Source organism: Salvelinus sp. IW2-2015, linkage group LG20 (assembly GCF_002910315.2).
Source record: "Salvelinus sp. IW2-2015 linkage group LG20, ASM291031v2, whole genome shotgun sequence".
Lineage (NCBI taxonomy): Eukaryota > Metazoa > Chordata > Actinopteri > Salmoniformes > Salmonidae > Salvelinus > Salvelinus sp. IW2-2015.
In genome coordinates this window covers 79402652-79416996 of record NC_036860.1, presented here as the reverse complement: position 1 = coordinate 79416996, position 14345 = coordinate 79402652, and the positions used below count along the sequence as shown (strand labels likewise).

The window sequence follows — 14345 nt, the reverse complement described above, 5'->3', positions numbered from 1 at the left end:
GTTGAAGAAAAGATTAGATTAGATTTCAATCAACACACAGATGCCATGGATGATAAGAACTTGGATATAGATGTTTGTTTATCTGTTGTGGTTTTTTGTTGTCTATATTCTCCTATTGTATCTTACCCCTCTGAGTAAAGGTGTTGATAACACACAGACAGTAGCTGCCATTTAACTWKAGAATCAGGAAATGTTTCCAAAGTGACTCGGCACCTTAGACTCCAGCACAGTCCCTGATTCATTCCAATGGTATTTCCTTTGAATTGGCTGTTAAATTGCAGTGTCCTTACTCAATCTAACACTCAAAACTACATCAACAGCCCTGACCTTTCTGGGTGTCTGCAGCAAATGGCACTTTGTCAGAGGGAGTGAAGGAGCCCTTGGATCAATGTGATTGTCTTGGTATACAACAGCATTGACTTCACTCTGTATATATGCATGCCTATTGGTTTGTCTGTGCATGATTGAGTTGTATTAGATAACAAAATGATGGCAGAGGAAGAACGATAGTGATCAGTGGGAGAAAGGGAGCAGAGAAAGAGACAAACTTTTATTTCGACAGGAAAAATATAGCTAAGATGACCTCTCCACAACCTCGCCCATTTTCTCTCTGAATGAACGAAACTAGGCCAAAGGAAGACAGGTATTTAGAAGAATCATGTTGGGTGACTATGAGAGTGATCATGTACGGAGTGGTAAACTACAGCTGTTTCTGGTCTGGGTGTGTAGGGTGCCTGTGAAACCACAGTTCTGGAGACAGAGAGGGCTGTCAACACATGAGCATATCCATCACTCTAATTTAATCAGGTTTTAGCACCGTCAGCCTGTAACTCAATCATGAGCCTGGTTTCCCCTTTAGCAGCCCCTGCCACCTGTCATCACCACACAGTGCGTGTCAGATGAGGGTGTGTCGTTGGTATTATACACTGGGGTCGGTACAGCACAGCTGTACGTGTGAGGGMTCACCTGCTGCCTGTCAAACCTAATTTGTAGTGCAATAAATCTTGGTATACTGTACAGTTTATCATTAAAATCCACCTCATGATTCCTATTCTTCATTGTTTTAATCGAATAATAATACACAGCACCAAGCACTGAGGCCATCTAAATCTCTAAATATCTCTGCAAAGATATCTAATATAAGATATTCATATCCCTGATTTACCAGAGGATCCTTCTACTAAGAATGCTATGATCCTGGGTAAACATTCATATAGCCGGAGAGAGAGTAGTGACTGTTCTGATAAAGATAGAAACCCCGGCTCTTTGCCTTAATGGGTTATAAATTGTCAAAGAAAACATGATTAATATCAGAAGACTAAATGTCATGTTTACTTCCGATTTGAAATTGCGGTTGAACTCTGTGAACCACAGTGATGTTGGGGGAATGAGCAAGGGAGGGAGGGGGGCATTGCAGAATTATTGCTGTTGTATATTGAAGCTGAAAACGAATGAAAGTGGGCTGGTGGCATGTGAACTATGTGACCACAGTGTTGCTGTGTTTACCAGTGAAACCATCGATTCGTAATACCTTCAGATTCACTACACACCAAACATGGAGACAGATCTCTGTATTGTTCATGCTGTTATTGAAACCCTGCTAGCCTGTGTGTGCATGCATGTATGCACACACTGTGACTCAGATTGCCTGGGTGTCTGGGATTGGCATCAAATGCTGAGTGCCATCCAGTTATACATTATACCAGGCTAAACTGCTATGTAACCTTAACATGCCTGTGTGACAGAGCTAATGTCTACCGAGTACAGACATGCAGTACCAGTCAAAAGTTTGGACACACCTACTCATTCAAGGGTTTTTCTTTATTTTTTATTATTTTCTACATTGTAGAATAATAGTGAAGACATCCAAACTATGAAATAACACATATGAAATAATGTAGTTACCAATGAGCATTGGTTGAGAATTCCAAGAGTGTGCAAAGCTGTCAAGGCAAAGGGTGGCTACTTTGAAGAATCTCAAATATAAAATAGATTTAGATTTGTTTAACACTTTTTTGGTTACTACATGATTCCATGTGTTATTTCATAGTTTTGATGTCTTCACTATTATTTTACAATGTAGAAATAGTACAAATAAATTGAGTAGGTGTGTCCAAACTTTTGACTGGTACTATAAATAAAAAATTATAAAACTTTGTCTGRATAGCATAAAGTACACATTAATGTAAATATGTAATTAGTACCTGTGTGCACACATACAAACTGCGGTGGAAGCATTCCAAGTACCTACTCAGATTGTCAGAAGATATGAAGCAGGGGATAGGTATACGGGGCGGCAGGTAGCCTAGTGGTTAGAGTTGAGCCAGTAACCAAAAGGTTGCTGGATCGACTCCCGGAGCAGACAAGGTAAAAATCTGTTGTTCTGCCCCTGAACAGGGCAGTTAACCCACTGTTCCCCAGTAGGCTGTCATTGTAAATAAGAATTTGTTCTTAAAGAAGTAAATTCTGGATGGACAGTGTGTTGCTGGCCGATGTGACCAAGAGGTCATGTGAAAAAGAGTAAAAATGCTGGCCAGTGGTTAAGAATTCATGCAAACTTTTCTTTGTACAGCCGGTTTCCTCACTGTTGACTGGTCTTCCAGTTCTAGGGAGCCGTCACCGAGTAATAAAGAGGACCAATAATATATATCCAATTTTATATTGTGACAATATTTTGTATGACTAAGCAGAGGTCTCACGGTCAGAAAAATACTCATGGCCCCAATTACAGTGGTCTCTGATAAAGCACAGAAAGTAGTCTTCAGATTAGTTTTCTACAACCTGAAGATTTCAGCATAATCAAAGGGATTCTTTGTAAAACAAATTAAAGTTGTGAAGGAAACAGTTTCATCTCTCAACTGAAACAATTATTGTATTGGAGACAAAGCCTGTTCCAACCTTTAAGAGGGGAAGGTCTTATATGTGACACTTTATGCCAATGTGAAGACATCCTTGACATTTCCAGCATTGTGTTGGCTGCACATCCTTTTCAGAGTTTTCCCAGCCTAAGAGACGCAGTGTGACCTGATGACATTCACAAACTCATCAGGCAGAGCCWTGACATTCTAGGAAACACCTCCGCACCAGTCTCCCTGAGAACCAGGTTTTATCTGCTCTGTTTATTACTCTCGGGAACATTATCATTGCTTTATTGGTTGCTAATACAATGCCAACCTTTATAGTTTGTCTGTTAACCTTTACTCCCACCTGCCTGGTTTTAGTCAGTGAGTGATTGCAGACCTTCAGACAACATGGCCTATAATGGTGCAGTGCAGCCTTGAACAGATGGTCAGACCATGTGAAGATCTATCAAAAGGCACACAGCAAGAGCATATTAAGGGCTCATCTGAACTTGTGGGTGAGCATATGCAGTACCAAGCATGTTGTCATACTTTAAATTACACACTGGACCGTAGTKAAGCGTATTATGATATACATGTATGCAGACAAAGCCGCCAGGCAGAAAAGGAGGGCAAGGACGACAAAAGGTGGAATGAGGCAAAAACCAAGAGCAAAATATTGACAGTCAAGCTAGTGTGGGGAAACAAAAATGACTGACTTCATGATTTCAAACCTATAACGTGGTACGAGAATATCATGTTTTAGGATCAAATCAGTCCTGAACCCCTTTAAACACCGACTACAAAGAAATAGACAATTTTCTCTGTACACAGGAGAAAAGACTCCTTCACTTTATTGCTGCCCAACCATGAGGTATGAGGGGAAAAAGAMACAGTCAAAGGGACAGAASTTGTGCGGTTTAGCCTCTTTGCATCCACTGGTTTCAAGTTAGAGGTGTAAYGGAAGTCAGTGTTAGAATAAGTCATTTTTTTCCTCAAGCCTTTGGTGCAGCAGAAGAGTTTAGAAGTCAGGACCCTCTTTCTTCAGCTTGCTGTAGTCCATGTTCACTGAGTAAAACTATGAATGAAATAAAGGAACAATAAAGTTTAAGGACAAGACCATCAGAGATCAAATATTGATGAATAACAGTAGATATTCTAAGCAAAAACCTGCCTTTACTTTCTGAATCATTCCCAGGTTTGTTATTCAGTCAGTGTCAAACTTGCTTTGTTGTTGTGACTGACAATTAGATTGGCTGATCAGATTACTTACTAAACTAACAGGATTATACTGTATAATTAATTCAACTATGGGATGAGTGGAATCAGACGACAGCTCAATGACATTTTTGGCTCAAGCCACTACATTAACATGTTCCCTCACTGCGCTGTACAACCTCTGCTCACTACCATGTGCYGCAGAGACCAAGTTTAATGCACTGACCATTGTGATACAGGATGGGCCGTTATGTCTGGATAAATGTAAGTGAGTGACCTACCTTGTGCTGCTGTGTGGGTTCCGTCTTGTTCCATGGCTCGGGGTTGCCATTGCGATTCCAACTACAACATACATATTGAAATGAAAAGTTTAACTAATAGCAATATACGCATCCTGCACATTGAAATTGACACCGGAGTCTGACTTATGACTAAAACACTCAAGGTCAATCCAGTTACTATGCGGTTCTCATTTCAGACGGTTTCCATTTGAACTGGATTCATATTAGCGGAGTGTTTTACAAGGGCCCTTACCTGACATGGGGTCCCATTGCCAGGCGCAAGAGATACGCTCCAGACATAACCGTCCCACCACCGATGAAGATGAAAAGGGGGACCAGCTGGYGGGAATAGAAAAGAGTTAGGGGGAACAATAGAGGACAGGGTAAGGTGGCAATCAAGGGAAATATGGCTGACCCCATTCAGTCAACTGGTCGATCGTTTGGTCGATAGATGTTTTTATGGCACAGTAGACACCTGTCTGATTCGTGCCCGTCTCAGTGGACTAATCCATTGCGGAGGCCGCTGGGGATGGCACWGTCCATCACACTAAGATGAGCATCGGCAACGCAAGGCACAGGTGCCGTGAGGGTATTTGAGAAAATMTTGAAAACAAATTAAACTCCATTGGTTTTCCATAAATGGCTACTGCTTTAGACCTGAAGCTGTTTGTGAGAATATTCCTTAGGCCTATAGTATGTGTGAAGAAAATGTGTCTTAAGTATAATTAAAAAATGTAAGTGTGGCTTAGATGTACAAGGTTTGTGTCTCTCCAGAATCTGCTCTCTACCACCAATTTGTGTGCATTCATTGTTTCATAACTTCATTGTGTGAATTGGTTTGCCCTTTGTCTTTCAAGTCACGATTACATATAAACTCAGCAAKAAAAAAAAAAACATCCTCTCACTGCCAACTGCATTTATATTCAGCAAACTTAACATGTAAATATTTGTATGAACATAACAAGATTCAACAACTGAGACAAACAGAATAAGTTCCACAGACATGTGTCCCTGAARAGGTGGGGGTCAAAATCAAAAGTAACAGTCAGTATCTAGTGWGGCCACCAGCTGCATTGCATCTCCTCCTCATGGACTGCACCAGATTTGCCAGTTCTTGCTGTGAAATGTTACCCCACTCTTCCACCAAGGCACATGCAAGATCCCGGCCATTTCTGGGGGAAATGGCCCTAGCCCTCACCCTCCGATCGAACAGGTCCCAGACATGATGGGATTGAGATCCGGGCTCTTCGCTGGCCGTGGCAGAACACTGACATTCCTGTCTTGAAGGAAATCACGCACAGAACGAGCAGTATGGGTGGTGGCATTGTCATGCTGGAGGGTCATGTCAGGATGAGCCTGCAGGAAGAGTACCACATGAGGGAGGAGGATGTCTTCCCTGTAAAGCACAGCGTTGAGATTGCCTACAATGACAACAAGCTCAGTCTCATGATGCTGAGACACACCACCTCAGACCATGACGGACCCTCCACCTTGAAATTGATCCCGCGCCAGAGTACAGGTCTCGGTGTAACCCTCATTCCTTCGACAATAAACACGAATCCAACCATCACCCCTGGTGAGACAAAACTGCGACTCATCAGTGAAGAGCACTTTTTGCCAGTCCTGTCTGGTCCAGTGACGGTGGGTTTGTGCCCATAGGCGACGTTGTTGCAGGTAATGTCTGGTGAGGACTTGCCTTAAAACAGCAAACCCTGAGTGGAGCCTGTCTGAGCACTGATGGAGGGACTGAGTTCTTGGTATAACTCGGGCAGTTGTTGCCAAACTGGACCTGTCCCACAGATGTGATGTTCAGATGTACCGATCCTGTGCAGGTGTTACACATGGTCTGCCACCGCGAGGACGATCAGCTGTCCTTCCTGTCTCCAATTTATTGCCCTGGCCACATCTGCAGTCCTCATGCCTCCTTGCAGCATGACTAAGGCACATTCACACAGATGAGCAGGGACCCTGGGCATTTTTCTTTTGGTGTTTTTCCAGAGTCAGTAGAAAGGCCTCTTTAGTGTCCTAAGTTTTCATAACTGTGACCTTAATTGCCTACCGTCTGTAAACTGTTAGTGTCTTAACGACCGTTCCACAGGRGCATGTTCATTAATTGTTTATGGTTCATTGAACAAGCATGGGAAACAGTGATTAACCCCTTTACAATGAAGATCTGTGAATTGGTACATTTGACGTTAATTCCAATCATTTCTAATCTATCTTCGTTTGTTTGGTTACGGWAATTTATGTTAATTCAATATATTATTATTAGTCGTTTACCATTCTCATTGTCGGATCGGACACGTTTGCAGAGCTCACAATTTATGCAACAAGAAAAAGACTCCCTACCCCTGGTGTAGCCTATTACCTGCAACTTCAGGAGCGTAATGGCAGGACCGAGGGTCGTCTATAAAAATATTTAGTCAACTGGATTGCTTTCGTRCCCCCCKAAAATACTTTCGCCAAAGTCCCGAGACTACAGTTACCCGATTTCCACCAAATAAAACTTGATTTAAAAAATATATAAAGTACTTTCATAGCTAGATAACCTTTTTCAATAAAGGCCCACTACACTGGCATAGTAACGTTATGTCCTCGGTTAACCGCCTCGTCCTTGACGGAGTCGAGGCCTTTTTTGGCAGGTCGCAATTCCAGCAACTAACCATCTAGCTAAACACGCTCACTCCCTCCCACTTAAAAAGTGTAAATAATAGTAACTATATATTCAATAATTTTTGAGACCTTGCCCTTTCAAGTACATAACCCACACTGTCTACAGTAGCTAACTAGTTAGCAAACGGGGCAGTTTAAGTCTGTGGTAAATGCCATCACTTGTCAATCAACGATCAATGCAGCAAACACCATATCGTTATATTCAATCTTGCCATTTTCCAAACACTCAACAATACATGACAAAAAGGCGACATTTGGGTGAAACGAGTAACGTAGTAAAAATCGAGGTTAGCTTCGAAGTTAACGTTAGCACGACGCAAATCCCCCCCAAAAATGTATACGATTTAGCAAACTTCACGATTTCACATGTACTTACTGCTGGATGYCTTTTAAGTTGCCGGCTAACTGTGCTCAGCATTGTGAGGGTTTACTTCTCCCAATTTGTACAGAAATAACCGGATCAATGTAGGCCTTGCCAGGCAGGAACAGAGCGTATTTTCAGATGCGTTTCAGAGATATGAATGATTTTTATAACTAACCCAAGATAGACTACAGTCTGTCGTTTCCAATGGGAGCAGATGAACGAATCATAGTGGGTCGAACAAACAAGGAGGTGGGAGCAAAGCACGAGCCAGTGAGATCCATTCYCCCTTGCACGCCTTCTAAACAATGCATTTTTTTCTTTGGTAAAGTCTACAGATTCTAGTTTTGGAAACAGAAACCTGTATGGAGATAAAATGTTTCATCGATGAGAAAATTTTCAGAACTTCGGCCAAAGTCCATCTCGTTCAATCTGCTCCCACTGCCGGCCACTAAGCTTCCTKTCGTCACCATATTTGGTAGTGAGTGGAAACGCCAACCGGATGCTTCACATTTATACATCCGGTGAAATATCTGTCTCATTGTTCTATCTGTGGAGATTCCTCACGCCCTTGAGTCCTCAACTCGTTCTTCTTCTTCTTTGGTGTGGTTTAACGGCGGTTGGCATCCAWTCAATATATGTTGCATTACTGCCACTAACTACGCTCGGGTCTAAATCCCTTATACTTTACGGAACAAAATGAAATACAATAATATGAAGAAAAAACTGTCATCTAACCATTATAAACCCACCACCCAATTCCAATATTTAAAACCCTATCTGGACACCACCACTCAACACACTCTGTAACTCTTCTGAAGTAAAATCTCATACACCCAAATATTTCTCTGCAGCAGCCACCAGAACCTCTCTTTTCTGGGACTTACGTTCCATCCCTGTGGTTGATAACCATTGCTATAAACGTTAAGAAGCCAATCTTACTGAAGCATATGTCACTCATAATCCTATCCTTCTGTTCTGGCACAGATCTACTACTCACACGGATCCTCTCAGGATCCCTCCCCCTTGAACCATCTTCCTCTACTTTCTTCACTGCCTCAGCATAGGACACCCTCTGCACTACTCTAATCCTGGTAACCTCAACCTGCCTCTCTCGCAACAGACACTTCTGATCCATGGGCACCCCTACAATTAACACGTAGCGCTTCTTTCCCCAATACTACACATTCCTTTGTCTCATGTCCTTCTGCACACTTCTCACACCTAGGAACCTACCTCCTATACACTGCTGCCACGTGCCCATAAGCTTGACACCTGTAACAACCTAATGGATTCAGCACAAAAGCTTGTACGGGATAACTMAAATATCCTAACATCACTTTGTCAGGCAAAGACTCAACATCAAAACTCAAAAGAACAGATAATGACTCTTCTGTTTCACCACTCACGCCACCCTGTCTGAGTCGCACCAAACGACGAGCATCACAAACACCGGGTGTCTTCCCCTTCATCTGGTCCACATTCACATTTACCGCTACCCCAGTAATAACTCCTTTCAATGGCACCCTGTTCTTGAGAAAAAAACAAGTCACCACTCTTGTCCCCATTTGTGTGGCGCGCTCCCTCTGACTGACAGAAATTCAAATAATTATCACAAGCTCACTTCGGGTTATCTTCACTGACTCCACAGCYCCCAACTCCATTTTCACCCACCCTGAAACCACATATGGATCAGCCAAAAAGCAGGGGCCTACTTTCTCCAAAAATGTCACTTCTACTGTAACACTCATATTTATCCTGACCATCGGTKKAAGGCTCAGGCTCCAAGAACCTCACCAAACCTGGTACCAAAAACTGGGCCACCTCTGGTAATTCACCCTCATTCACTTCCATTTCGACTCCAGAACTGGATCCGGTGTACGGCTCASTCTGTTTGCACTTGCCACCAGCCTTCTTCGACCTACCATCTCCCTTTTTTCGCCATCTTCAACAGATTCAATCTCACCCTCTGCCACACTTACTCTCTTCAACCTCCACCTCTCTCTTTCCCTCCATTCTCCCACAATATTCCATAAATACGTTGCCATGTGATAATAGTGCATTTCTCCTAACATACATCTAGTTTTTTACCCTCTCAAGGGACTCACTTTCCTTCTCCCTTGATCAAAGTCTCCATTCCTCTCCTCCTTCTCAACAAAGTACAACATTTTACACTGCAGTTTTATTTTCATTTTCAACCAGTAGGCAGAGATGGTTTAGTTAATCCCACCACATAATGTTTTTCATCTGGCAGTAAATAAAGTACCTAAACCTACTAAATGTCACGTCCTGGCCTGGGAGATCCTTTTTATGTCTCTGTTTTGGTTGGTCAGGGCGTGAGTTTGGGTGGGCATTCTATGTCTGGTGTTCTATGTTGTCCTTGTGTTGTATTTCTGTGTGTTTGGCCTGATATGGTTCTCAATCAGAGGCAGCTGTCATTCATTGTCTCTGATTGAGAATCATATTTAGGTAGCCTGTTCCCACCTGTTTGTGGGTGGTTGTTTCCGGTTTAGTGTTTGTTTTCACCTTTCTGGACTGTTCGTTTGTTGTTTTTGTTCAGTATTCATTCTTTATAAAATGTATTATGAATACGTACCACGCTGCACTTTGGTCCTCTTCTCCTTCCACCATCGACAACCGTTACACTAAAGCTTTTACCAGTCCAATTATATCTGATTATATTCAATCACTGATTAGCCTACTTCAAGGAAGGGAATAAGGAAGGATGCTTTTTCAAAGTATTTGAACAAGYCCTCAGTAGGTTTGAAGATYAATCCCACCAGTCATACAACAGAAGCATTTATGGGAGAATATTTGTAGAGGGATGTCAGATTACTTTCACTTGACTCTGTCTCACACACCTACAGTACATTCAGTAATGATACTCCAGCGTCTTCAGGGGTAGACCAAGCTAGACTCAAACTAACCCTTCATCTGTTCATCCAATACCTGAGCCACTATGCCTAGCTGTCGGAAGCTCTTAACTAGGTGGGATGCAACACTATCCCCTGGGAAGCGCACAACGACATCATCCCACTTCTGATACCAACACAGCAATTTTGTTGGGTAGCCGACCGGGACTCAAACCTACGTCCAAACCACTGCACCATCAGGTCCTCTGGTGTTGAACGAAGGAGGCCATAAAACAGTATAGTACTGTTCAACTACTGCTATTTGACAGCATTCTTGTATATTATAAGGGTGATGCTACATCAGAGAACAGCATCCTCACACTACATGTGTTGTAATTCATCTGTCTCTATTAGCAGGACATTGGGATAGCTTGCCCAAACAGTGGGCTGGACAATTTAGTTTTCTGTGTGCTCTGCCAGCGTCCTGCAGCTCACCCGGTTAATCAGATTGCCTCGCCAACATCTACCAATGTTAGTTTCCTCTGAATTGTATGTTCACTGAAAATTGGTCATTAACATCTCATAAGAGTTTCTGCACAGCCTGTCTATGATGCTGTGTGGGAAATTTCCAACCAGTGAAGTAGACCTAATTTGATAGACTACAACGAACAAACCTTCCAAAAGTCTTTCAGTATTATGTAAAACAAATGCACTCCCATGACATGTATACATGATACATTTATAATTTTGAGAAAGAACTAGGTCATTGTCAGCCTGGTGTTACAATCCTAGAACCATGGAAAACATGTTTAATCGTTTATTAGGGTGTTTTTCTGTAACCAATTTCTTTACGATTACAAATACCAGTGAAAACCAGGCATTCCTTGGTGATGAGTTCATGAGGTAAATCTTGGGGCTGAGATTCATAGGCCTGTGTGGTTTAGATGTAGTCCAATGGGAGGAGCAGCCTCAACCACCACAAGGGATTTGACGTGCATGTTGTCATCTTTCCTCTGCCCACCCATCTCATTCTGCCCCATTTCCTCTTCATGTGGATGTGGTCTTGCGGTCTAAGTAGATGATGCTTGTCTGTCGTAGTATAGGTTCAGGAGAATGGGGACGTTTGAAAACATAGGGGCTTCTTTCATGATTATGTAAAAAAAATCTAAATGATAATATGGTAACTAACAATGACTAAGTGTATGTAGGTGTACTGCCTAGGCAAGATGTGGTAAGAAAATCAGAGAGATATGGATTTCTGTCCACTGGACTTTCAGTTTGTCAGTTTTGCCATGACACATATTCCAGGTTCCTTAGTGTGTGGTCTTCTTTGGTGTCTTGCCAAATTTGGCATCAAACCCGAGACCTTAAATGAAAAAGCACATGATACAATTAAGACAGTAGAGGTGTCTAGTCATCTCATCAACCAAAAAGAAACTTCACTACTAGTTGAGGCCTATGAGCACTAATGGAACATTTCCATAAGCAGCTGAAGAGCAGCTCACTATTTCAACTATGAGGTGAAGCATAAAGTTACTACAGACACAGGAGCACATGGTGGAGGGAGATGGCGAGCGAGCGTGAGAGAGATTGAAACAGAGAGATAGTCACAACATCAGAGATATTAAGAGTTAACAAGTTAATGTTGTTACTCACCAAGGAACACCAGGATAGTGCCGACCCACTGCATGGTGTTGAGGACGTTGCCGAACAGAAGGACAGAGCCCAGGATGGTAAAGAACTTCCGTGTGGTAGTGACGATGGAGCAGGTGAGAGGGCCGAAGTACACCACAGTCATGAAGATGAAGGTCTAAGAGAGGAAGAGGAGTGAATGACTGTTACTATAAAAGACCCTCTGCAATGAGAATGAGAGCAAAATAGCGAAAGACCCCTGTAAACCACATACTGGCACTTATCCATAAGAATCACACGCATGTGAACCAATTAAAATGTATAATGTGATTTGCAGACATGGAAATGTTTTCCCTTTAACACACACACAGTCACACCCATGTGAGACCCACCTGTCCTAAAGCACTAGTTATTCCAAACAAAAGGATGTTCCAGAAGATGCTGGGGTGACGGTCTGTGAAGCTCAGGAAGTCCCATACCTCACCTGTCCACAARACCCCTGAAAGAAAAACACATGGGATCATTTACTGAAAGTGACACAATTCAGCATAATTTRTTTTATTTTATCCTGCATGTAACAATTGCTTTTTTGTATTTATTATTTTTTATTTAACCTTTATTTAACTAGGCTGCTTGATTCTTATTTTTTAACCTCAAGTTTTAGGATTGGTTAGCCTTTTTTTCTGCTACAAATGGGGGGAGAAGCCAATTAATTACTTTAATTGTTTTGGAATCAAACCCATGCTGAGATTTGGTTCCATGACTTTTTGGTGAAAATGCCTGTTCCAAAATCAAAATCAAAAGTGGATTAAGGGCTCCCCCTACTGGTACAGAGCAGTAACAGCAGTTTGATTGGGTTGAATAGAACTGGTGAAGTGGGGACTGCTTTGGCCAAAACCYAAAAAAGGGTTTCTGATAAAAGTAAGGCTGTAGAAAAGCATGAGATTGGGACACTTAGACTGAGAASGAAGATCTGAGATGAAGATATTTTATTGAATAGATAATGGTGTATTTAGTAGAGACGTGGAGCTGGCAGAGATAGAGATACAGAAGAAACACAAAGCAGAGAGATCGGACAAAGTGTATATTTTCACACTAGTGGGGGGAAACAGGTGTCTCACCTAGTCCCAGCACCAGGGTGGACCACATGTTGATGTTGAGCATCATGTGGTTGGCACTGGTCTGGAAGAGACTCCTCATGTGGTCCTGGGCCACACCAGTCAAACCYTCCATGGTCAGAGATAGCAGCTAGGATACAGGGAGAGAGAAGGTCACATTTACAAACCCACAMAGGCACAGASAGCAAATACACATATAGGCAGAGAGAAACACAGACCAGGTCACASAGATAATACCACAGGCAYATGAGGACAGTTACACTCACCAACAGGATCTCCCCGAAGCCYAAAGCAGATTCTGTGGAAGTGACACTCTTGTTGGGTTTATAGAGGAASAGGGCRACCCCGCTGACGATCAACAGCACACACAGGTACTTGGCCAGTGGGTATTTCTTCCTCAGTACAAATACACCCAGAATCATCACTGTGGAACCAAAGGCAAWGGGATGTGAGGGGTGGTTATCAGCAGCAGCCATCACTGGTCTATTAGGTTGATGTGCACATAGAAAGACAAGTCAGTCAGGGGGTAKAAACCATGGCTATGTAGATTAATGGGCTGCACGTGCTCAAGGGATAAGACTGGTCAGTGTATTACTATAGAACACACTAACCTTAGACAGTGTTTACATATTGCAACATACTGGGCGGGACAGAAGACTAGGCTCATGTACTTATTGTTAGCATGACACTTGCAGTCATAGGGTAGTCTACATGGGGAGTCAGAGACTCACAGCAGGTGCATGCAAATAGAATGTATGTTTATTAAAAAACAGGGACACTGAGTCTGGAAGGGCTGATGGGATGTGTAGTTTAAAAAAGGTGCAATATGCAGAAATCACACAGATATTTCCTGGTTGCTAAAATTATAATAGTTTGTCAAATTTCAGTGTATGTGACAAAACAAGCCACGTATAGAGTAAATAATCATTGTACCATACAAAACCGAAAGTAAAAGGTGCAAAAACAAAACTTAAGAACGGGAAGYATAGAAATAGTGAARAGAACAGATACARCGCTTCTTAGACTGGCTTGCATTGAGAATGACAAATCTATAAGTCATATTTCAATGTGAATTTGGTTCTGTCGCCCAAAAAGTTACATATTGCAGCTTTAAAAATGGCACTAGAAATGCAGATAAGGGCTGACACTGAAACATGACACACTGCTGCAGTAAGAYGCCATGCAATAAAATAAGGCAAACTAACCCCTCAAACCTGCACTGGTCACCAAGCCAAAGGCTGRATATGACTTGTTAATTACATATTCAGGTGTTGCGAGTGGGGTCAGGATGAGCAATAATATAATTATTACACCTACCTGGGATGGGCTTACAAGACTTCCCCAACACCTGTGACAACAATAGAGAGGTT

At 42.3% G+C, this 14345-nt stretch overlaps 2 protein-coding genes across 2 annotated transcripts; both read right to left on the bottom strand.

The window, feature by feature from the left end:
* Window positions 1-3658: 3658 nt before the first annotated feature.
* On the bottom strand, window positions 3659-7653 carry LOC111981932 (cytochrome c oxidase subunit NDUFA4-like). Its single transcript, XM_024013428.2, has 4 exons — window positions 7389-7653; window positions 4593-4678; window positions 4340-4400; window positions 3659-3918 (listed from the first exon to the last, which is right to left on the bottom strand). Exons 1-4 carry the CDS (start codon window positions 7428-7430, stop codon window positions 3862-3864), a joined length of 246 nt encoding a protein of 81 aa, XP_023869196.1. The 5' UTR covers window positions 7431-7653; the 3' UTR covers window positions 3659-3861.
* Window positions 7654-11029: 3376 nt separating this feature from the next.
* LOC111982092 (solute carrier family 35 member B1) lies at window positions 11030-14325 on the bottom strand. The gene is made up of 6 exons (XM_024013644.2): window positions 14293-14325; window positions 13242-13399; window positions 12979-13105; window positions 12250-12356; window positions 11882-12035; window positions 11030-11591 (listed from the first exon to the last, which is right to left on the bottom strand). Exons 2-6 carry the CDS (start codon window positions 13395-13397, stop codon window positions 11539-11541), a joined length of 597 nt encoding a protein of 198 aa, XP_023869412.2. The 5' UTR covers window positions 13398-13399; window positions 14293-14325; the 3' UTR covers window positions 11030-11538.
* Between the last annotated feature and the right edge of the window lie 20 nt (window positions 14326-14345).